Source organism: Anopheles coluzzii, chromosome 3, assembly GCF_943734685.1.
Source record: "Anopheles coluzzii chromosome 3, AcolN3, whole genome shotgun sequence".
In the NCBI taxonomy this organism is placed as follows: domain Eukaryota; kingdom Metazoa; phylum Arthropoda; class Insecta; order Diptera; family Culicidae; genus Anopheles; species Anopheles coluzzii.
This window is the reverse complement of record NC_064671.1, coordinates 92,137,297-92,160,081: the sequence shown is the minus strand read 5'-3', so window position 1 is coordinate 92,160,081 and position 22,785 is coordinate 92,137,297. Positions and strand designations below refer to the sequence as shown.

At 47.8% G+C, this 22,785-nt stretch overlaps 1 protein-coding gene across 10 annotated transcripts in view; it reads right to left on the bottom strand.

The window, feature by feature from the left end:
• LOC120958849 (ecdysone receptor) overlaps positions 1-22,785 on the bottom strand; it is a 187,400-nt gene that overhangs the window by 35,413 nt on the left and 129,202 nt on the right. For 4 of the 10 annotated variants that reach the window (XM_040381909.2, XM_040381911.2, XM_040381910.2 and 1 more), the window contains one exon: positions 19,549-21,041. The exons of the other annotated variants lie outside the window; for them this stretch is intronic. In XM_040381909.2, the coding sequence (XP_040237843.2) occupies positions 19,549-20,065 (517 nt within the window). In that variant the 5' untranslated portion in view covers positions 20,066-21,041. The remainder of the gene's footprint in view (positions 1-19,548; positions 21,042-22,785) is intronic. 10 annotated transcript variants of the gene reach the window in all.

Genomic DNA, 22,785 nt, shown 5'->3' with positions numbered 1-22,785 from the left:
GGCCTGTCAAATCAGCACACGTTATTGGAACCTCTGGTTTTTTTTCTGGAAAGTTAGTTGCAAATAGTTCTCGCCAATTCTGGGTGGTTCTCTTGACTAGAGCGCGCACAACTTCAGACACATCAGCAGAGCAGTTCGTCTTTATGCTGTATCAAATCATACTTCACATTCCACTTCCCGAACCCTTCGCAAGGCGCAGGTAGTCAAATCGTGGACACAGGGTCTCTGCCGCGCTAGAAAAGGTGTGATCCTCATTAGCTATTCCGATCCCGTACCCGCTGTGGTACCGCGCACACACACCCAACGCTTGTTGTTGTGGATTTTGCGCACACTTCACTCGATCGGGCTTCTCTCTGACAGCTGAGTGGTTGTGTAACATGTTGAAAGAACTATGACAGCTATGCCTCTACCTGCGCGAGATGTGCTGGAATGCATGATCAGTCTCGAGGCACTGACACACACACACACTTAGGCAGGCGATGACAAGCATCGATTTCATCGAGCTTTGGCGATTCTCCTAAAACAAGCTTAGCAACCCCGCATTGGAGAAGCGTTGACAAAAGGGTTTTTAAAAAGGGTGTCCTTTTACGTTAGCTGCCCTGCACTAGCTGAGGCTGGGAAATTAACATCTCAACGCATGTTAATAATCAGATTTTTAATTTCTTTTGTTGTGCTCACGTCTTCGGTGAGTTTTTGAGAATAAAAGTTCTCCCTATGATTAACACCACACCGTAGCATATTATCGGGGAGGCTTTTTCAGCGGATGATAAATATTGCCGCATTGTTAAGTTTGCTCAAGCTCATGGGAAACCTAATTTTAAATGTTTTATGGTTCAGAGATTTTTATGATGCTCTTTTAGTTTTTCTTCAGCATCATAAAACTGAACCACGGGATATTTGTGGTACTTTGTATCAACTACATGCTGATGTTATTCTGGAGGGAGCATGGTGTCATCCACGAAGCTGATATCTACTCCCGGAAATTTTTTAATAGAATGAGTTTTAAATTGGATTTACATATACGAGTATTTAAACCCAATGTCTTCTGTGACGTAAAGACTTGCTATAGTTGTTGCCAGGCTTTCTTGAAACTCGCTTCAGAATGCAGGGCATATTTAAGGAGCATCATATTCTGTTGAGAATTTCATTTCCTGAGCACATGAAGCATCTGCTGAACCCTTTTCATCTTCATGCGTGCTTTACGGTGATAATTAGAATTAATTGCTCGCCGCGGGATCTTGGGTCCGTGTAACGTACACGCGACCGAGAGAGCATTAATTTCCATATTGATCTTCTCAATACTTCAGCTTTTAAAACTATTGGCTTTTGCGGGGGGCACATTTCGTGAGTCATTTTACGACCGGGTACTATTAATCATCTGAAAATATCTCCTATTGGGCTTTAACTGCACATTATTAAAGATGGCATAAAATTCAAAGTGAGTCTTTAAAAACGCAATAAAACATTTTTAGAACTAGCCTTCAGAACAACAGTATGCGTGTGTTTGGCGTGCGCTTTCGTGACCTACCCCTTTTGTTAGCACCTTCCTTCTAACTCTCAGCACCGAGGTCGAAGCCGACTTCTAGAACCGCGAAACGCGAGTCACACCAACTATTGACTGTTTGCCATTTACTTTGCACTAGCCCTCACCATGATCAATCGTTCGTAGCAAAGTCAACCTGTGAGCTTGGAATATGATGATTTGTTGAATATATTCCTTCAAGCAATAGCGAAAAAAAACACCCAACCAACATCTATTTGTACAGCAGTGTTTGCCGAATTGCTGCAGGAAGGTGTATCTGGTGTGGTGGTCTGCTCATGCTCGTGTTACTGGTCTGGTGCCCATGCCCCATTCTTTACTAACAACGCGTCTGTTCGTGCGTTCTTCGAGCCAGCGTCTGGAACGAGCGCTTCTGGAACACGTCACTAAGTAATGAGGCGTTGGAGTAAACAAAACGGTGTGCTGACCTACATTTAGCAGCCAGAAGTTCCAGGAAGATAACGCCAGAAAACACACACACAGACACACTCGAGGGAAAAACGGGTGTGTTTGTACTATCCCCGGTTGGCCACTCCAATATTGGGCAGTTTGCTTCCTTAAGCGAAAAGATAAACACCAATCTCACCCTGCGGCAAGGTGAGTCGGTGTTCTTTTACCTAGATATCACTTTTCTTGTTGACGCCACCAGAGAGACCAGAGAGACAAAGGTGCGCATTTTTTTCTGCCCCGGTCAGTAGCTTTTGTTTGCAAATTTGGGACAGAAAAATGAGTGTTAAATATGTAATTATAGGGCGTAGAGCGCACGGTTCAATACGAAACCGTTTTGCAAACAGCTTCTGCACACTCATCTTGCATCCGGCCGTTGTTCCGTTAGAGCGTGTGGCCCTAAAACAGAAGGGCTTGTCATCGTCCGTCTCTTGACCAGCGATCAGTTGCTAAAGAATGCACTGAAAAGTGGTCAAGTGAGATTTATTTTAAGCGCAAATCCACCCTATCACCTTATTCTTTTTTTGTGGAAAGTAGGCTTTTTTTGGTTGCAACTGCAACTAAAAACAGGACCACTCGCGGTTGGTGTGATCCAACCATCAGCGCAAAAAAGGGAGACAAATGAGTATGCAAAATATGCGAAATAAAACCTTCAAAACCTTAACGCGCTCGCAATCAAAACGGTAATGGGTGTAGAGTGTAACAGTAAACGACAGCCACAGTCGTGGGGCAAATAAACATAAACAACTTTCATGCCCGTGTTGTGCGGGTGGATGCATATGCGTACCTCAGTCAAACAAACGAAACGAAAGCAATGAAAAAAGGTGCATAATAATATTAATGAGTGCAACAAGTAGCAAAACGAACGAAACGAGGCACCATTCCTCTCCAATCATGAGGGTTGCGAAGGTCTTGTGTATGCAGTTTTTGTTGTTGTTGCATTGGTTGTTGGTATCGTTCAGGTGGATCCGGTTTGCAGCACTGACTGACGGAACAGCATCGGCAACAAAGAGACGGCATATGAACGATGAGATCGGTGTGTGTAATCTGGTGGCGGCCGGGAAGGAGCAGTGAGGACCGTAAGATATCGGCGAATCTGTGTCAACGATGACCGGAGCCGGCACCCCATACACAAACACGCATACGGGGGATAGCGAAGTACGCTTTTATTATTTTTAATTTTGGTTACCATCGAACCGCAAGACAGTCAGTCGAATGTCTGAAGTATCCAGCAAGAAAGGAAAGACCTTTCTTTGTCCTGCGTGAGCGCCATTGTGTGAGCCAACCTACTTATGGTGGTAGTGTGGGGAGCGGCTTTTTTCTGTTCCCTGTGCGAGACATTACACCTTTGAGCGATTAACCATTGATACATGGGGTGATTTCTTTATGTCTGTCGAGGTTTCAGTTCCAAAAAAGTTGAGGGAGATGTTCAGGATCCAACAAAAACCGTATAGATGTCATAATACATTGGAAGTCATCGTACATGTAGAAGATACAATCCATTGGAGCTCGGGAAGTCATCCAACAACAAAAAGATCCTATCCAATACATCTTCTAGAAACATGCGGTCTACAATAAGACACATATGATGTTCCAATCAAGACTACACGGACGACACTTTCACTGTTTCTCTTACACCAGAGTTATCACGTCGGCACGTCAGCAAGCAAGTATCCTGCTCGGTTTGTTTAGTCATACACCAGAAAACCCCAATTTCCAAATCTAGGACACATCGCGTCCTGCAGTGTCATTCATCTAAGAAGTCTGACGTGGAATGTCCGAAACCAGTGTCTATAAGGCTTCGTATTTCCCCATTGGACAGTAACGGAGCGGCGATAATTGAACAGTAATGAGCTGTGCAGAGAAGAAGACAAAAAAGCATCCTTCCTAACCTTCTCACCCAATAAGGCACACACAGATGCTGTGCTGCTTTCATGTGCGGAAGCAGACCGGGTCTGGTGGCGAAGGAGGAGAAGATGAGGAGAAGGCCATAGGCGGCCGGCAAATCGCGTATAATGCGCGCCCTCCCTTTGTCGACTCCATTTATGGAGAAAATTCCTCCCAAGCCCAAATGGAGCCAGAGGATGCGTGTATGTGTGTGTGTGTCTCTCTCTCTGTCTCTGTTGAATGGCGCCTCCAAAAACCCCCGCCACCGCATGCAGCAGAGCTCTTTCGTGACTCGCAAATCGAGGTCAGCCGCTGCAAGTAAAGGCCAACCGGCGACCGGCGCTTTATCCAGGTCATATGGGCGCACGATACATACAGCCAAAAATACATCACCTACCCACACACACACACAGACACTAACACGGGTACGGGGTGGCTTTATGCAATGGGTTTATGATGACTGGGATGGCGGTCGGGTGGCCTCTGAACAATGAGCTCTCGAGTAAAATGGCATCGGTGTCTTTCCCTTGCCGCCCGCCATGGCCAGCTTTTTGGGGAAGGAGGTGAATCCGTCAAATCGAGCGCTCGAAGCAGAAAACGAAAGTGTGTACCCCGTCTGGAAAGTGAGGATCAGAGAGAGGCCCATCAGGACCGCGGGATGGACGGTAGGGAATATTAATGATTCACCTCTCGAACCCGCCGCGGGGCCGTTTTTGCTTAGACAGAGACAGAGAGATACACCCGGTGCCGGTGCAACCCGCCCAAATTGTTGTTTGCGACAATGGCACAATTAAACGAAAGGAAAAGTTAGGTGCGCTGGGCGTGCGTTTTTTTATCGCTTCATTGTCGTTTGTTTAAGTGTTTTCAAATGTACCCTCCCTTTCCCGTCTGCCTGCAGAAACATTCGGTGAGAGCTTTTTTTTTGTGCACAACAGTTAGACATTTTAAACCCGCACTATCATTTTCAGTCGCAAAAATGTACCGAGAGCTTAGAAATGACTTTCCCATGCGTTTCTTTTGGGTTATTTCGCTTTGGGGGCGCATTCGTTTGTTTGCGTGTAAGCCAGAGCAGTAAAACAGAAATGCCAACTTGAGTCGTGAAGCATCTAATTTCGACTTTAATGCCACAACACCATTGCCGCAATGCAAATGTCGTTCATTTCCCATCGAAATTCGCACCGAAAATCGTCCTCTACGTTCGGTTTGCCAATTCGTTCGAGGGTGAAACCTTGTACACCAGGACGCCTCACTCGCCTCTTTCCATCGACTGCCGCCTAGACTGCCTGAAGGGTTAAAGTAGTTCAAGGGCACCCATTCCACCCGGTGTGTTTTCACGAGTTTGGGCTCAATTAAACTGTGGTTGAATATTTTAAAATTAGTTTGTTGCCATTTTCGCATAAGCTCGGTCGCGCCTATCGGAAAGGTTGAAAAAAAGACATCCGATGATAAGACAAACGATCAAACACATCCTGTTGCACCTTTTCGCCATTATTATGTTGCCCCGGGGTGTCGGCTACTGCGGGGGGAAAGTGAAAACAACACTTGCAACAAGAAAAAAACCCTCCTTCGATACACACGTGAGCACAGTCGTGTCTCAGCTGCTTGCCAATTTCTGTGTGTGTGTGTGCCGTTTGCCTTTTTCTAATACTATTTTCATCCCACCACCAACGCGTACCAAACTAAGCTCACTTTCCCACTGTGTTGGGCCGGCCGCCCCGACAGACCTTTCACTTTTCACTCGCCAATGGCCCCGATTTTTCTCTAGTGGCGGCGTGTGGTGATCGTGATCGTGAAACTTTTATGCTCGCCGGGCAGATGGTGGTGGTGGTGGTTCGCTCTACGTCACCATCATTTTTTCGCTAATGCCTCCACATCGAGAGCGACGGCGATGCTGGGGCGCTGATGGTGATGGTGGCGGTGGTGTGGGAAAAGTAGGTCAAGCCCGGGCGATTTAGAAAACATAGAGTGCGCGCACAGCAACAAACCCCGAGCGCGAGATAGAGAGACACACTCACACGTCGGTGGGGAGTATCATTTTTTTCGCTCACTACACAAATACAACCACAGCTCCGCTGGCATGTGTGGCCCCACCCGCCGCCAGCTGAAAGGTCTGCGCCACGAGCCAAGAGAAGAAAAAAAACACACGAGCCGCGCAATCTCTCGCTCATTCATGATTCACATTGTGGGGCACAACGTTGCTGTTTCAAGAGCGAACAGCTCACGAGGAAGGGCTGGGTGGTGGTGGTGACGTTACGAAAGGTGTCACAGTTACACGTCTAAGCCTAGGCTAAGCCGAGCGACGGCGGCGGCGGTTGACATCGCAGCTGCAGGTTGCCTACTCTCGCGTGATCATCACATTCAGGGTTAGAAGGGGGCCTCCTCATACCAGTGTGTGAGAGACCCCATTTATCTGATCTAGATCTATTTTTTGCTTCCATTTCCCCAACCCTTGGGGTGCAGCAGCTGTTCCACATAGGCTGCAGACAACATCTCGAAGGGTGTACGTCTCGTGCAGCATATCAATCTTCTAATTATCTTTCATCTGGCACCCAACGGGGAAGGAGAGTGTGCTGAGAGCTGCTCGAGCGCTATTAGAGAACTTACTCGAGGGTAGAGGCGATAATTGAACGATCGATACGTCGACTTTGCACGCACGCACACAGACACTCGTAGATGTCTATTACCTTCAAAATTTCTCACGTGGTTTACAGTTTGCTCGATGGCTGGGCTGGGCGAGGCTCGTCGTTTAACGGCCAGCCTCGCGCAGCAAACCCTCAATCAAACATAAATGTCACGCACAAGACGCCGCCGCCGCCGCACAGCACCGAGCGAAAGTTAGACGTCCAAAAGCAGTAAAACCACCGAAACGCGCGCGCTCGCCAAATGAAAGTGAAGCCTAGACCGTCGCCGGCGTGGAGAAAGCTGCAACTCTCCGCCGGACCCCGACATAAACGAAAGGGAAACAGAAGAAGAAGAAGGAGATGGTGCGTGGCAGAAATAAAACTCCAAAAGTCAAGAAAGTGAAATGGATTTGTGAAGTGTGCCCGGGAGAAAGAGAGGGAGCAAAAGCTCATCAGGTTTGCGGCTGAAACCCTTTCGCACGCAGAGACTGAGGTTTTGTGGGTTTGCAGGGCACGCACACACACACACCCCGCCGTATGCCAAACGGGTTCCTCAACGAACGGGTGTGGTGGTGGTACGGCCCTTCTTAAGCAGTTGGTCCGCGTTGGAACCAACAAACCGATTGCCAAATGTGGAACTTGCCGGACGGCTTGGTAGCCGGGTTGGTAGCCTCCGGGGGTCTTAAATGCCCCCAAAAAGGCCTATCGCACATCGCACACCCTGTGATCCGGTGCCTGGGGCTTGGACAATGCGGGGCGCGAAGGCATTCTGAAACCGGTCCCAGCAAAAGGGAGGAAAGTTCCCCACGAGTGTGACGGTGGTGGTGTCCCTTAAGGCGATGGGTTTTACGCTTCTCCTATGTTTACTTTTCGCAGCAATACCGACGCTGATTTTTGCTGGTTTGCGCACTACACCCCTGTCTCTGTATTCTCCTATTCCCGGAAAAAAACCTGAACAAATGTGTTTCACGCACTTTCGCCCGCGGTGTGCTTCTATGGCGAATACGAAAGAAAAAAAGGAAAGTAAACAGAAATCAGTGCAAGTCCATTTGGAGATTCGTGTGGAGAGCACGCGCAAAAATAAAACAACAATTGGCGAAAGCTTCTTCGTTTTCCTGTAGGCTTTGGAGTAGCCTCCTTAGATGTCAGTCATAGACGAGGCACTCCTCATCATCTCATCTGCCGCTCGAAGGCAGCTGTTGGAGAAGGTGGTTTGAATTTCTAGCTCCGATCTAAAGTCCATCAATCGTTATCAAACATGTGTTGAAGCTTAATCGAGCGTAAAATTCCTTACCACAAGTTCTCAAAGCTTCTGTGTTCCAAAAAGTTGGAAAGTGCAATCAAGAGGCCTCGTAGCAGTTGACTGAATTTCTAGAACACTCACTGAGCTGTAACAATAATTGATCAGTGAGGTTTCGGATGAGCCTTCCGGGATATTGATACTTGAAAAGTCTGATGAAAACTTCACCTTCCAATTAACCGTCTGTGGGGCAGGGAGTATCAAATTTCACGGCAAGCTTGAATGTCTTTTGGAAGCCCTAAGACCTCCCCTGGCGACACATCTATTGTACCTTAAAAGACTTCTTCGCAGTGTTCAAACATCCTTTATCGCTAGAATCTATTTTGATCTATTCCGTCATGTTTGCTGGTTCTATCGTTCTATTCCAAACTCATTTGACAGCTGACCTTGTGTAGAGGCACTAACAAAGAAACCCCCAACGATAGCAACTTGATAGTTGTTGTCCAAAACCGCGATTCTTCGCCCTCTACTTTAAACATCCCGATGACCTTATATTCAACGACAGATTCCACAATTAGATGACGAACTGCCCCATCTTCCATATGGTTTGCTTCTTTGAAATCTTCTGAACTACTCGGACCTGAGAGATCTAAGAGACAGAGATAGACACACACACTCACTATGACCTAGCTTCCCAAAGAAAGTGAAATCCAAAACCGGTACCCGCCGCAAAACTTGTGGTTCAATGTCGAGCACGGTAATTGGGTCATCGTCTATCGCGGCCGGCTATGCTGGTTTCACTATCTCAGAAATGGCACGTTTCGCGCGCTGCAAAGAAATGGCAACCAGATTGGTTCATCTCAAACGCCCTTCTCAACCTCCCCCACCCTACAACGCGACTGGATTGTCCGAAAGGGATGAAAAGCAGGTCTTAAGTGATCGTCCACGTTTGTGATGGATAGGTTCGCCGAACGTGTAACTTGATACGAAATTGTCAACCGTAGGACCGGCGCGCGCTAGCTACCTCCTCCCGGTGGCGGTAATGGCGCTCAACAAATAGACGTCACTTAGACGAGCCGCTTTCAATGTGGAACGAATAGGAAAACAAAGTCTTTAGATAAGTGTCATCGAATGACAACTGACTTTTTAACTTCCAGCTAGTTTTTATGCTTGTATGTAGTTCTTGCTCAAAATAACTTCAAAGAATACTTAAGATTTCTGTGGATTTAATCTCCTGGAGATGTTCTTCAATGTTCTTGGGATCTCAATGCTTACCTGTAACGAAAAAGAAAGGATTGAAATGATTAGCTAAGTTTTTGATTAAAACGATCTAAAGGATAGTTAAAAAAACAACAATATTTTAGTACAATTAGTAAACATCTCCGCTTACAACGAAACAGCTGTACATCTTCACACTCGGATGCTGTCAATTGCACGCACTGCAGGGCGACTTCAACCACATTGTGTGTCACCTTTCGCCCACAGCCGTCAAACAGTCGAGTCGAGCCGGACACTCGTAGCCGCGAAAGCAGAAGAGCTAGACATCTTGACACATAACGCATTCGACCTGAATTTCCACGCAAAAGGTGGCACAGGGAAGGACAACACACTACTTTTTTGAACATGACTTCGCTCATGCCCACACTCGCTAAAAGTTACACACTTGCAGAACAATTTTCGGACTTGTAATTGATTTTGGGACCAGAGAAATTGTGTAGCAACTGTAATTTCGATGCGTACTTCGAGCCAATTCGCCAATGGAAGAACTGACTGCGAACGTGTTTGAACGATCTCCTAGCGTTCTTTTTAGCATACGGAAAGCAAGTACAGCGAAAGAGGACGTGTTGATGGACATGTGACAAAGTCGGTCGGGCAAAACAGACAACCCGCAGGGCCTGAAATAGCGACGTTGCATGGGACACACGCATCTCTCTCTCTTCATTAACCACGGTTGACAACAGTCGTATGGAACCGGGACGATCTATTCCACCTTTGGACCGCAACAGCGTTGAATTTCACTCATCGCACCAGCACGCAAACATGCTTGCGAGTTTAGAGCAGGCTAGATCATTTTTATATCTAAGTGACATTTCTCGCTAAGAATAAACATAAGCTTTAATTACTTTTACAAATAAGAATCTGGCTTGCTTCAGTCTGCTTTGCTTCCAACCGACGGACGCAATGCACGTCAGCAAATGGATGCCCATTGCCAAGGTTATCTAATTTACTGTCCACTGGTTGACGTTGACAGCGCGGGGTAATACAACAGCGAAAACATCTGTTTCCTCCACGGACAAGAAATGGACTGTAGTAGAAAAAAAAGCCAAATTGTACTCCAATGAGAACCACCTCAACACCTCAACTGGCCAAAACATAATATAAATCGCCTAGGAGCCAAAAGAAGAAAAAAAACTGACAACATCCGCCACATATGTTTGGAGGGTACGGAGAAATCGATCCCAAAACACGCATCTTTACACTGTTCCAAGGCGACTCTTTTTTTGCCCATTACGCAACCCCGCTAATGGAGTTCACAGAGAGAGAGGCTAATCCGACACATATTCTCCGCCTCTTGGACAATGTCTAAATGAACTGATGAAAAACTTGAAATTCGTGAACATCGAATCTCTAGTGGCGTTGTCGTCCTCTGAAGAATCAGCTAGTCTTCTCCTCACTCCCAAAAGGGCCACCGATTAGAGGTGCGCGTGAGTGTGTCATTCGTTTGCGGGATGATTAATGACTTCTGGCAAGTACCTGGGCTGAGACGCTGGGCACAGAAAATCCCTCCGTGTCCCCCTAATAATGGTGGCAGCAGTGCAGCACATTATAATGACTGGCAAGGTCGCTTGCCATAAATTTCTTCGCCGGCGCTGATGGTGGGTGTTTTTGGTAACAGATTTCAGTGCCCGCCGTTGCTAATGCTTAGGCCACGAATAGCACCGCTTTTATGTGCAGTTGTTGTCACAAGAACCACACTACAAATTATCCGCGCACACAAAAAACCCACACAATATCCGCTTCCTTCCGGTTGGGCTTTAGTATCGCACACGCACGTATGACGTAATTTCCACCCGATTCGCTTCGTTCAAATCGAATCGCTACAGTAAATGTGGATAGATCGCATCTAGCAACAATCGGAGAGACGTGAAAAACACTTAGCAAAAGGACAAGCAAAAGATCAATAACAAGCAATACACACACTTGCGCTTCTGGGTGGAGAGCTATTTTCTTTTCTCCGTGAAACGATGGCGAAAGTCAATAAAGGAAAGTAACTTTATCGTCTTGCTGTGGTTGGTGGTGGTAACAATCTTGTAGATCGAGAGCTTCATCCATCAATCTAGCATCGGGTAGCACCGCATGCGATGAAAATGTTCATTGAGGTAAAATTATGTTTAGCCATTGTTTTTATATGGTTCAGTTTGTTTTCTTCGTAATATACGCATGACAGGGAAGTTTTTGCACCCCGAAAAGGTGTAAACAGTTAGATGATGAAATCTAGCCACAAATAGGCAAACGATTCTTTCCAGCTTCTGTTAGACTTCCACAAGCCAGCTTTTTATCGTCTATTTGATACATTTGTCACCTCTATTGGGTATGGAAGTTTGGGTTTCTGGTCGCTTTTTTGCATCTCCTAGAAACTAGTTGTCACATCACACAAGATCGTCAACAGCGCAGAACAAGCAGCCGCTCTGGCAACCGTCAAACGATCGCCAGTAGCGCGCTGCACATTGATATTTTTGGTTTAATGAACTCTCGAATGCACGCTAGACATATGACCACAAATGCCGCCGTCACGTCGTTTTAACTGGTGTGTCGATCACTCGCTGCCATGGTGTTCAATGTGGGGCACGTCCTTGCACTCTAGTGCTTCAATCGTCTCCACTAACCGCAAACGCGTCTCCGTGTGTCTCGCTCGCAAACGGGGTGTAATATTTCCGAGCAGGCCGGGCCGGGGAAGAAAGGATGATGAAAAGTAAGAAAAATGGTCCCAAACCACCGCGCAGTACCTCGTATGATGACTGACACGTTACGATGCGGAACAGGGCGAGTTGTCGCGTGTCAGCGGATCCGGTTCGAAGGACCAAAACATGTCGGACATTTTGAGTCGCAAGAAACTAAATCTAAGGTAGTTTGATTTGTGTCTTACTGTAATTGATCGAGGTAATTATAATTACAGAGAATTTTTAAATAATAAATATGCCTTTGCCCATACACTTCTTCAGTTAGTAGACGGTCCGCTCGTTCTATCTCTCTTGCTCTCCCCATAACCGACAGTGAGGTAGGAAGCTTCGGTTCTCGATTGTCGGTTGGAAGCAACGTGAGTTCAGTTTCCGTCAGCGTTCCATACACCGCATCCGGCGGTTAGTAAACAGCACAAAAATAGAAACCACAGCTCTCCTCTGCCCTCATCTCAGTCTCTTCTTCTCTTTCACGCTCAGCACACATCGGTACAGTTCGGCAGGGACGTGAGTGAGCTAGTTGGTAGCGGGTTTCTAGAACGAAACCGAAACCAAACCCACCCCAAAAACTGATTTCTTCATCCCCATTAGCACACACGTCCGTATGTGCGTCCGGCGTGGTGTGTGCAGTGGCGCATTCTCAGGCTGCATAACGAGCGCAACGCCCAGCCAGGCCCGATGTATGCTCCCGCGAGATCCCTGACCATAGAAGCGCGCCGGTTGATGCTCGTTGGAAATGCGTTGTCTTATGTAGGACGGATAATGCGGTGGTTCACGTTGAAGCATACATTTCTTTTTCCCCCTCGGTGCAACCGCGTTTGCTTCCACTCTTTTCTCGACGAGCGTTCGCGGGTTACGCATGCGTAACGCTACACACCGCGCGGCCTGTATAGACCACGGTTGTAGTGATTCTGCTATATTTGTAACAGATTCTGGCGTACGTGTGAGTGTCTGAGCTGCTTTTTAAAAAGGGCTTGACCTATTTTTACCACGGGATATTAAATCAATCAAGCAGCCAGAGGTGGGACATCCGATTATTCGATCTTTAGGGTTAATTAATGCGTGTTGGTGAGCAGCGCGTCCGGCGTTGATATGTTGTGAAATCGAGATTCGTTTGGCCCAATTCTGTGCGTTGTAAAGCATTGTGTACTATTTCTATGACAGTTGCAACTGCAAGAGGATTGTTTGGAGCCCATTTTCATCACATCATTCATCATGCTTTCCTGTTCTTTTGCTCATTAGCGCTCTCTTAATTACATTTTATAATTGAATTGCTCAGAAAACAGCAAACACTCACACTGGCTCATCTTGCCTCGACAGATAAATAAAAAGAGGTCATCTCCACAGGGATCCTCCTTCACCCTCTTCTTGTAACGTCCAACAACACTGTTCCCTTGAAACAGACCTGTAATGGTTATCACACACAGCACAAAAAGCTCCGTTTCTCCTTCTCTCTAGTACAAAAATGAGGTGACCTAGTCTTGAAGTCCTGACGCACCTCAGTATTTGCAAACTCACACACACTTACCAACAAAAACCACACAAAAACAAAGACCGAAAACAGTACATTCATTGTTGTTGAGCCGATTGATAACCGAGTGTGGGGGCCACACAAAACCAATCGCCTGGCGGCCCCAAAAACCGAAGCCGATAAGACAACTGTGCCGCCATTTTTACACATCCCTCTCCTCCTTGTGCAACAGAGTTACTGGCGCCCTCCTTCCCGTAATGTCCCCCCATCGAGTCGGCTGGCCCAGATGAAACATTGCGGCTGCTCGGCGAGACCAAAGACAACGAGAGGGGCGAGAAGAATCCATCGAACAAGGAAAAAAAGCATCACACGATGGCTTAAAAATAAAACCAACACCACTCGATTGGAGTCTCTATCGCACGTTGACGCATCTCTCTGTCGCTGTCTGTGTATTTGTGTGTGTGCGTGGATGGGAAATTCACCCCCAAAAACATAACACAACAAACCCCGGCATTGAACAACAGAAGGGGGAAAAAAACAACAACCGAAATATTCGACATTCGGCAAACGATGATGATAATCGCACACACTAGGCCAACACTCCTCTCGTACGGTTGACCGTGAGTCGTGAAGGGGCGCCCCCGAGGGGGTGTGCGATATGATGCAGCGATAGGGGGGGAGGTTGTGGGGAGTGGGTGCACGGTGTGGCAAAATTGTTTCAAGGCCAAACACGGACCCGATGTCCTCCCTGTGCCGCGCGCGCACGCCGTTCCACTCGCTTCACGCGCGCGGAATTCTATCTGGCGCACCCGAAAGCCGTGACTCCCCCCCCACCATACATCATCCCCCTCACAGGCCGGGTGTCTCTCTCCGTTCCGGAGACCCCACGGAATCGGTCGAGCAAATGTTTATCATCGTAAAAATGCTGTTTTATTTCGTTCCTTTCCGAACACGTCTCGATCCCGCTCCCGCTGTCTATCTCTCTCTCTCGTTCGCTTTTTGCTCCATACCCATGAGGGTTGGCAATTTGAGATAGTGAGTAGAAGGAGCACACACAGACACACACACAGCAGGGCATTAGTAGTAGTAGTAGTAGTAACGCAGGGTCCTCTACATAGCGTTTTGTGCGAATTATGATCACCCCCACACGAACCCCACACCACGACGCGACCAGTACACACACCGAACTTGACCCCAAAAAACAGAAACGGGTCTCGCCGTCTGCTCTCCCCCCTTCTACCCCTCTTTCTATCAGTTCCGCCTTCCACCCCTCGCCCGTACAAGCGACAAGTGTGGTCTGTGGTAAGGATTAAAAAAACGTCGCAAAAAAAAGCAACCCACCACCCCTTCCTTGTTGCATCACTGCTGCTGTTGCTGCAGTTCCATTTTGGCCCAGCACACACTCCCGGTGATTTGTTCTCTGTATATGTGTGTGTGTATGAGTTGGTGGTGGGTATTTTTAAAACATTGTACCCAACACCCTTCCCCTCGAAAAGAACAGGGAAGCGGAATGATATTTTGTTGCACTTTTTCGGACACTGTGTGTGTGTTTTTATCGCACGCGGCTGCATTAGAAGACGACGTGCACTTTGGGGTGGAATGCGCGCGCGTGGGATGGCGCGTTTAGTGACGTGAGGAGCGGGAGGGGGGGGGGGGGTTGGATGGTTGTAGAAACTGCGGCGAATAGATAAAACAACAACGCAAACTCTGAGGCGCACATGTGCCGCGGTGCGGTGGCGAGCAAAGTTCGACGAACCTTTTTTTCTCCCCCCCATCCCCAGTTGTGGTGCGCGGTGCGGTATAGGGAATCAGCGATTTGCATCCCTCCGGGAGCGAGATGTGTGCGTGTGTGTGTGTGTGTGTGTGTGTGGCAGTTTCAAGAGATGCCCGTTGACTTTCATTTTTAAATGCGCAGTTAGGCTGAAGAGCTTCGGGGTTTAAGTCAAGTTTTAAAAATGGCATAACAAATAATCTTTTCCGATTGCTTAAGGAGCAGAGAATTTCACAAAAATCGAGCCAAAGTTTTAGTCCTTCGAACCGGAATTCAAAATGGCTTCAAAATGGCTCATAGTTTGAGCAGAACACATGATCGTGTTAGTAGCATTTAATTTGCACAAAACAACTGCTTTCGGTCCTTCGAACCGGATTGTTTTGGTCCTTCGAACCGGAGAATCGTACTCACATTTCAGAAACCAGTTAGAATGGTCTACTTTTTCAAGCACATGCATCACACCTTCTAGTAAAAGGTCAAGAAACTACCAACTACCCACGATGCACTAGAGAAGATCATGACCAAAAAAAATAACAAACCCACACCAACTTGAGCACGCGGCTTGGGCATTGAACTTTATCACCCTGCTGGTCGTCTGCTCGCTGCCAAGATGACCAAATATACCTGCCCGGTTTGTTTCGGCTGCTCTGCGCGCCTCTACCCTCATTGCATGTGTATTAGTTTTTATTTTACCACGATGCGTCACCCTTGCTGAGATAGATGTAGAGAAGCAAACAGAGATAGAGAGGCACACAACAACAACAACAGCAAAAAACACAACAGCGCGCAAATTTGGCCACACGCCAAATGATGCAATCGTGTGCAATTTGCCGGCATCAAACGCACCACCAGCAGCAGCAGCACCGGTATTTGATGAGCGGAATTTTTAACAAGCCCGGGTGGGTGGAAGCCCCCGAAAACAGAGGAGCCGTGGTGTCAGTACACGGGGCAGTAAATTAAGGGCGGCCGGGCAGGACCTTCGCGCTGACAAAAACCTTGACACACAAAACGGCAAAGAAGGGGGTGCAAAATGGATGATGGGGGGATGGTTTGCGCGTAAACAAGCGTACAAAAACCGATGCAATTTCACTCCTTTCTTGTGGAGCTCTGTTTTTGAGGGGCTTTGATTAGTTTGTGTCAATGAACAGTTTATGTTTTTATATCAAGAGACTCTTGGCGATGGTTTGGAGTTCCGCTCTAATAAAGTCCCAAGTGTTAGACTATAACAAAGTGTGTTTTTGTGATGGTTTTTTCTTTATCAGCGTGCCCAAAGCGACACCTCGGAAGCGCGGTTCGATCCGCTGGCTGGCGCTGGTGGGTGGTGGTGGGTGCAGTGGTATGGCACTCCCACCCATTGGCAATTTGTTACAGCGCCACGCCGCGCGCGTTTTATGCCGATGCCCTTGAAAAATGCGAACAAAAACAAACCTGTTATTACTACCGTGCCTGTGTGTGTGTGTGTGTGCGTTGATTATAGCAACAACCAACAACTACGGGAAATGGGTAGCGTGAACTAGGCGAACGCACACATATATACAGCAAGACAGGCCACCTGATAATGGATTACCAGCGGCAAAAAGTAACACACATTTACCGGCGGCCAATGGAATGTTGGTGACGTTTGGCAAAGGGAAGGAAATAAAAATTACTCATGGTCAGTAGGAGGAAATAAAGTGTCATTGTTTTGTTACAATTTATGAAGCTTTAAATGTTGAAAATAAAAGCGACCAAAAGTCGCTTGTTTCAAGCAGCGCTTGGGCAGGAACATCACTTTCACTATCTAGTCCTTCTGCATAATGCCCGTAGCTAACAGTGTTGCGTCTTACATCCCCTCTTCCTTGACCTATAAATGCACCCAAACGGCAATATCGGCACCGTTGGGAGTCTTTTCCCACCGCAAAGACTTGAATATACCAACAGCACACAAAAAAAGCACCAACATGCAACCGAATGAGGGTAATCATTTAATCAAATTCCCTCAAAGCTAACCTCATTTCAGATGCGCCCTACCACAGGGTCGGTCCTGTGTGTGTGTGTGTGTGTGCAGCACACAATAGAGTAATGACAATAGGGCGACACGCAGCGGGCGACCCAGCTAGATCCGGTGTGGGATTATGGCGCCTCAGGAAGCCGCACCGCAACCGTTGGAGATGCAATGACGCTTTATCAAATTGATTGATAAGTTCGACGAACGGCCAGAGGCTCGCGGTGGTGGAGGGAATTTAAACGTCGTGGTATCATTGCGCCTGACACCTCCTACTCCCACGGCGGATTGGGTGAAATTGGGGCCTCATATAAATAACAACCTTCCGGGAGAGCTGATGGGCGAACGGTTAGCATAGCAATGGCGCTAATAAAACATCTCATAAGGATTCGCAGCTTCCGGCAGTTTGGTGGCAGGTTTTATTTCACGTACTTAGAAAACAAACAAACCCACTCCCACTGGCCTCGAAAAACTAAGTGAATAGAAGAAGGCACGAAACAGAGAGAGAGAAAAAAGCACCCCAAAACAAACCTCTTCTGGCCAGTGTCGATTGACCTTAAGTAGGGAATACACTTAGAAGAAAAAACGAAACATTCCACCGCACGTTATCGGGGTACGTTTACTTAATCGGCCTTCCCAAACACACCACGACAGCGAAGGCAGCACTACTAATGAACCTTGAAAGGCCGCCCTGCTTCAATCACAGCAAGTGAGGCGCATCGCTAAGCTTCGCTGTCCGAGCGCGCGAGAGAGACAGAGCAGTTTTGGGACACACCGGGGAGCGATGATAGTGTGACGGACAATTTCTTAGAATCTTCTCGAAGAATAACTACTAGCTTCTACTTCGGTGCCCAAACCCTGAATCAATTATCACGCCACCACAACTTCCTGCAGGCATTACGAGCTAAGGAATCGATTCCGAAATTCGCTTCTCTGCCGAGTGCATAGCCCCCAGGGAGGAAAACAAGGGTTGTTCATTGTCAAAGTGCAGTGACGCACACACGTTCTGTTTTACATCACACCACACCACTGAGCGAAAAAGAAATCTCTGCCTGACGTTGCCTGACCCTGAAAAATATGTCTCAATGAAGCATGGAGCGCCGCCACACTCCGAACTTCGATAGCAGGGGCAGCAACTGTGTATGGTTTCTGTGTTTTGATAATCATTTGCGTGAGTGGGAGCAGGGAAAGGGAACACACATCATGTGTAATCGGGTTGCCTAGGAAGGGGCGACACGCACACACACACTCCTACATGCACAGATTGTGAATAACACAAAACTCGCCCGTCTATGTTTAAGTGCGAATTGACTCTGACTTTGCTATGACGGCTGACCTAGAAAACAGGCGTTGATAATCGCGCGCAAGTGTCGGTTTCACACACTGGCGGCGCATGACATCCACACCACCGTGGCTACGCAATGCGTGTGAGTGAACTGGGCCGTTCAGGGTGGACAGATTAGAATACAAACACAACTCCCTCTCCATTAGAGTGTCGTATCAAAACACCAACAAACACACATACAGAAGCTCTGGACCGCATACCAGTTGGAATGGGTATGTTTTTGATGCCAGGCAACATATGACCAAACGTCCCAAAAAAAAAAAACGAAGCGAGTCACTGAGATGATGTTCTTTGCACGGTTCCAAATTGAGGTCAAGAGCAGATTCGTCAACTAGCGAACCGGCTACTACTGTGTCGCCTGGTCCACACTGTTGGGAACATAATTTACGATCAATTTATAGCCCACTTCCAAACGCCGTCGAGAGTACGACTAACTTCGAAGAAAACCAGGGAAGATATATTTATGGGAAGACTCACAAACTTGAAGCCAACAAGCAAGCATATTGACTTCAGAAAATGTACCTGACGAGGAAAGAGCACCTTACCGACGAAGTTGAAATGTCACTGTACACACTTCAGAGTGTCTTGAAGCAATGTGCCAAACAGAGAGGAGATGCAGTGAAAGAGACAGTGAGAGAGTGTAACTTATTGGCGGCAATAAAAGTTGACACCAATGTTAGTCGATGCTACCGAGAGCACGAGATTCGTTGGCGTCTAATTGATATCCACAAAGCACTTCAAGAGATGTCACATCTAGACCTCCTTAGAACACGAACATCTCTATGCCTCAAACATTTTCTCATAAACGCATTAAAATATGAGCATCTATTACAACATGACATGACGCTTTAGCGTGCTGCCTCCACCAGCTGTTGTTTTATCGGAAAGATCCGGCGAGGAAGGTTGCCCACGTTGCACACCGACACCGGGATGCTTCATCATAGCTCCATTTGGATGGACACGAATGACGTGCTGCCTCTGCCTACACATGATGTGACGACAATCGTTCGTCGTAACAACATAAAAACCTTTGCCTCGCACACAACCGCCTCCCCGAGCGAATCTAGGTCAATGAAAGTAAGAATCGTCGAGAAGGTGCAACAGCGGTGCCAGTGGAATTCCCCAGCGCACGCAAACGGATGTACGGATCACTTCAAGATCTTCGTACCTGCGACTGAGAGATGCCTAAAGGACCTGGTTTCCGATGATGAATCTCTCATTCAAGGATGCGAAATTTGCCCCTAAAAAATCCCAACAATGATTCACGGTGGCCGACAACTTACCTGACGAAATCGAGTTCACCGACTCGCTGCGCGGCGTGTTCATGATCGTGTTCTGTATGATCGAGGGCAGTGGCGGGATGATCGTCTGCGAGTGGTTCATACCGTTGATCAGATTGCCCACGAACTGATGTATCTGGTTGGTGCTGGCCTGGTTGGCCCCGTTCGGGCCGACCGAGCCGGGCCCGAGGCCAATGCCGTTCATCATGCCGTTCAGATTGTTGCCACCGTTCATGATGCCGTTCATGAGCAGCTGGTTGGCGGCGACCGCTCCACAGCCACCACCGCCGAGATTGTTGTTCCCGTTCGACAGGACGCTGTGGCCGTTATACGCATTCTCGTCGTAGGCGCCCCACAGCTCCAGATCGTTGTACTCTGGCGAGCCGAGCGACGTCGGAGACATCGTCATGTTTGGGGACATGACGAGCGCGGCCGACGAGGACGTCACTTCCGAGCTGCTCTCGTCCAGCATGCGCAGGGCGGTGAAGCCGCCATTGTTGGACCACCTTCTTTTCATCATCTTGCGGGCCTGTTTTGTTGGTGAGAGTTGCTTACCCCTTTAGAATCCTTCTTAGGCTCTCTTCTTATCTACACTGAGGTTACACGTTTTGCAAGAATCGCGGCGTTCCTTGTTTTTCGATTGGATCCCGTATCCTGCAGGATCTCGAAATTCTTCTGGAGCCGTATTCTGGAGGTACTCCAATAACGGGGGAGAGGAGAGGTTTATTGTTTGTACCGTTGGTTAACGCTGTATATTGAGGTCGAGACGTTGAGGTTGAGTAGCGAGAAGGTGTTCTACGCTTCTTCTAGCAAAGATGCCGCCCAGAAACCCTCCCGCTGCAATGCAAAGGCCAAACAGTCGAACCAGGTCGTTGTCTTCACTTGTACACTTGTCTTCAGAATGCTCTCTCCCGACACTTCACTTTATATTACAAGAATCTCCTTGGATATCACTACTTCTGATTATATTTCACACTCTTCCAAGCCTTTTTATTCCAGAGATGTATTTTCACTTTGTTTAATAGACTCTTCGCTCGTTTGGCTCCACTACTGCTGAAATAGATCCCAGAGCCTACTACGCAGTAGGAAAATAATTTACACACACATACACGCACGTTTGCCACGAATCACTTAACTTCGGTCGACACAGCAGGCGATGGCCATGTTCTCTGGAGCTGCTCTGGGAAGCGTTGGATCACCGCACGAAACGGACGGCGTCACAGATTGCACCGTGCTGGCGTTCCGGACCACCTGGAGGCAGCTGTACCGTATGATTCTGATTGGTTGGCTGTACAACTACTGCTGCTGCTGATGATGCTGAATAATAACTGCACTTCCCGAACTGTTTCATGCTGTCCCTTCCGGACACGCTGATGTTGCACGGAACGGGACACGCACTCCCGATATTCACAACCGCATACAGGATCGTTTGTTGCGCGTTTTGGGTTTCTTCCCGTTTAAACTTTACAGCACTGGAAGTTTGTTTTTGTTAATCTCTGTTGGTTTTAAAATGCACATTGCCAATGCGGCCACCGAAGAAAAAGAATATTTTAAGGAATGGTTAGTTAAAGCAGTGCGTTCAATGACCCTGGGATACCGTTGCCTTGCACCCAACCCCCCAAACTGCCTGATGTGTTTCTGAAACCTTCGTTGGTATGTTAAGAATTGACATTAAGATCTTTAGACTTTTTCGAGACTACCGATAGAAATCAACCAAGTTTCAAATCATCCCTGACAACCGTGTCTTACGACCCTGCATGCCCTCCTGCTTAGTAGGTTGCCGGGGCTGGGCAACATTGTAAAAGCCTGGCCACGTCCAAGAATGTCACTTAGGCTTTGTGCCCTTTTTGTCTCGCTCCCGTCCCGTCAATACCCGGAGTTAGTCGTCTCAATCAACCAAGAACCTTCCGGACCGGGAACCGGTCTTGGGACGACGGTTTGCGCTAAGAGCGACCAGGTATTCTATAATTTGCCTGGAACGAATGCCCGGTTGAATAAGAACAACCTGTACAAGTGGACACCGGGGCCGCACGGAGCTTGAACACATTTCGGACGTCACTGGCAAACGCAACGCAACCTCAGGTGCTGCATAGGTGAGTGTGTGTGTGTGTGTGCTGGAATTTCCCTTCACTTTTCTGATACAAAAGCGACAGGATATTTTTGTTCCCTCCGCTTTCGTGCCATGATTCGTGAAACAACCGCCGCGCGGAGATTCCGGTCTCTCCTTCGGGCAGGGAGCGGCAACGCTTCGGCTGCTTTCAGTGCAAAGTGTTTCCATTTTTTGCTGCTGCCTGTGCCTGTTTGTATCGTTCATTATCCTGATTGTTGCCTTTTTTTCGCATTTGGCATTTGGTATTTGCTCTACCTTTGCTTGTTTGCTTCTTCCCCCGTGTATGAAATTCAGCACAGCACAGAGAGGACCTTAGAGACTCTGGACCGAATTGCCAGAAGATAATATCGGCCGACAAAAACAACACAAAAAAACACCGATACCTGTTGCGAAGGTATGTACCTGTTGCTTCCGATTGGTCCAGAAGTCACACCGCGAGAGCGCGCTACACCGAAACGTGTGTGCAAGAATGTAAATGTTTTGCGGTTCCAGTTTCGACTCAATCCGACGGTTCGTGAAAGCGCTCGCCTTGCCCGCCGAGGGCAGCAAGCACACAATCTTCGATCTAATTTCGGACGATCGGTGACTTTGCTCTGCGTAATCACCGCCACCGCCCGCCCTGCTGGACGTGAAGACAATCGCCTTGTGTGCCCTTCGGTTGGGCGAAGCGAAACAAAAACGGGAATAAAGTTTCCCCGTCCCCCGTGGGATGTCAGCCGCGGGCCCTGAACGATTCTTATCAGAGTCGACCGTTTACAAAAGCCCCCGGAGCGAAACTAGGCCAACCGGTGAATTGATAAGCGATAAGAGATACTAGCGCGCAGGAGAACATGTGCGGTGGCGGGGACAACAAAAAAAAAACAGTATCAGTTTGGGAAGAGACGGGAGAAGTCAGGAGAGAAGTTAGGGGAAGTCGGGCACCTCCAACTCTTAGGTTCAACCAAACTAGTTCCAACAAAGTAACAAAGATGCCTACGGTTAGGCCCTGATGGCGATGGCATGCTCAGGGCTGGAGTTACACTAGCAAGTATTTCCCAAGGGTTTGAAGAGATTGCAAGATAGTGCCTTTAATCCTTGTCGGTTCGTTAATCATCTGTACGCAAAACACGAACCGAGGCTGAGGTTATCGT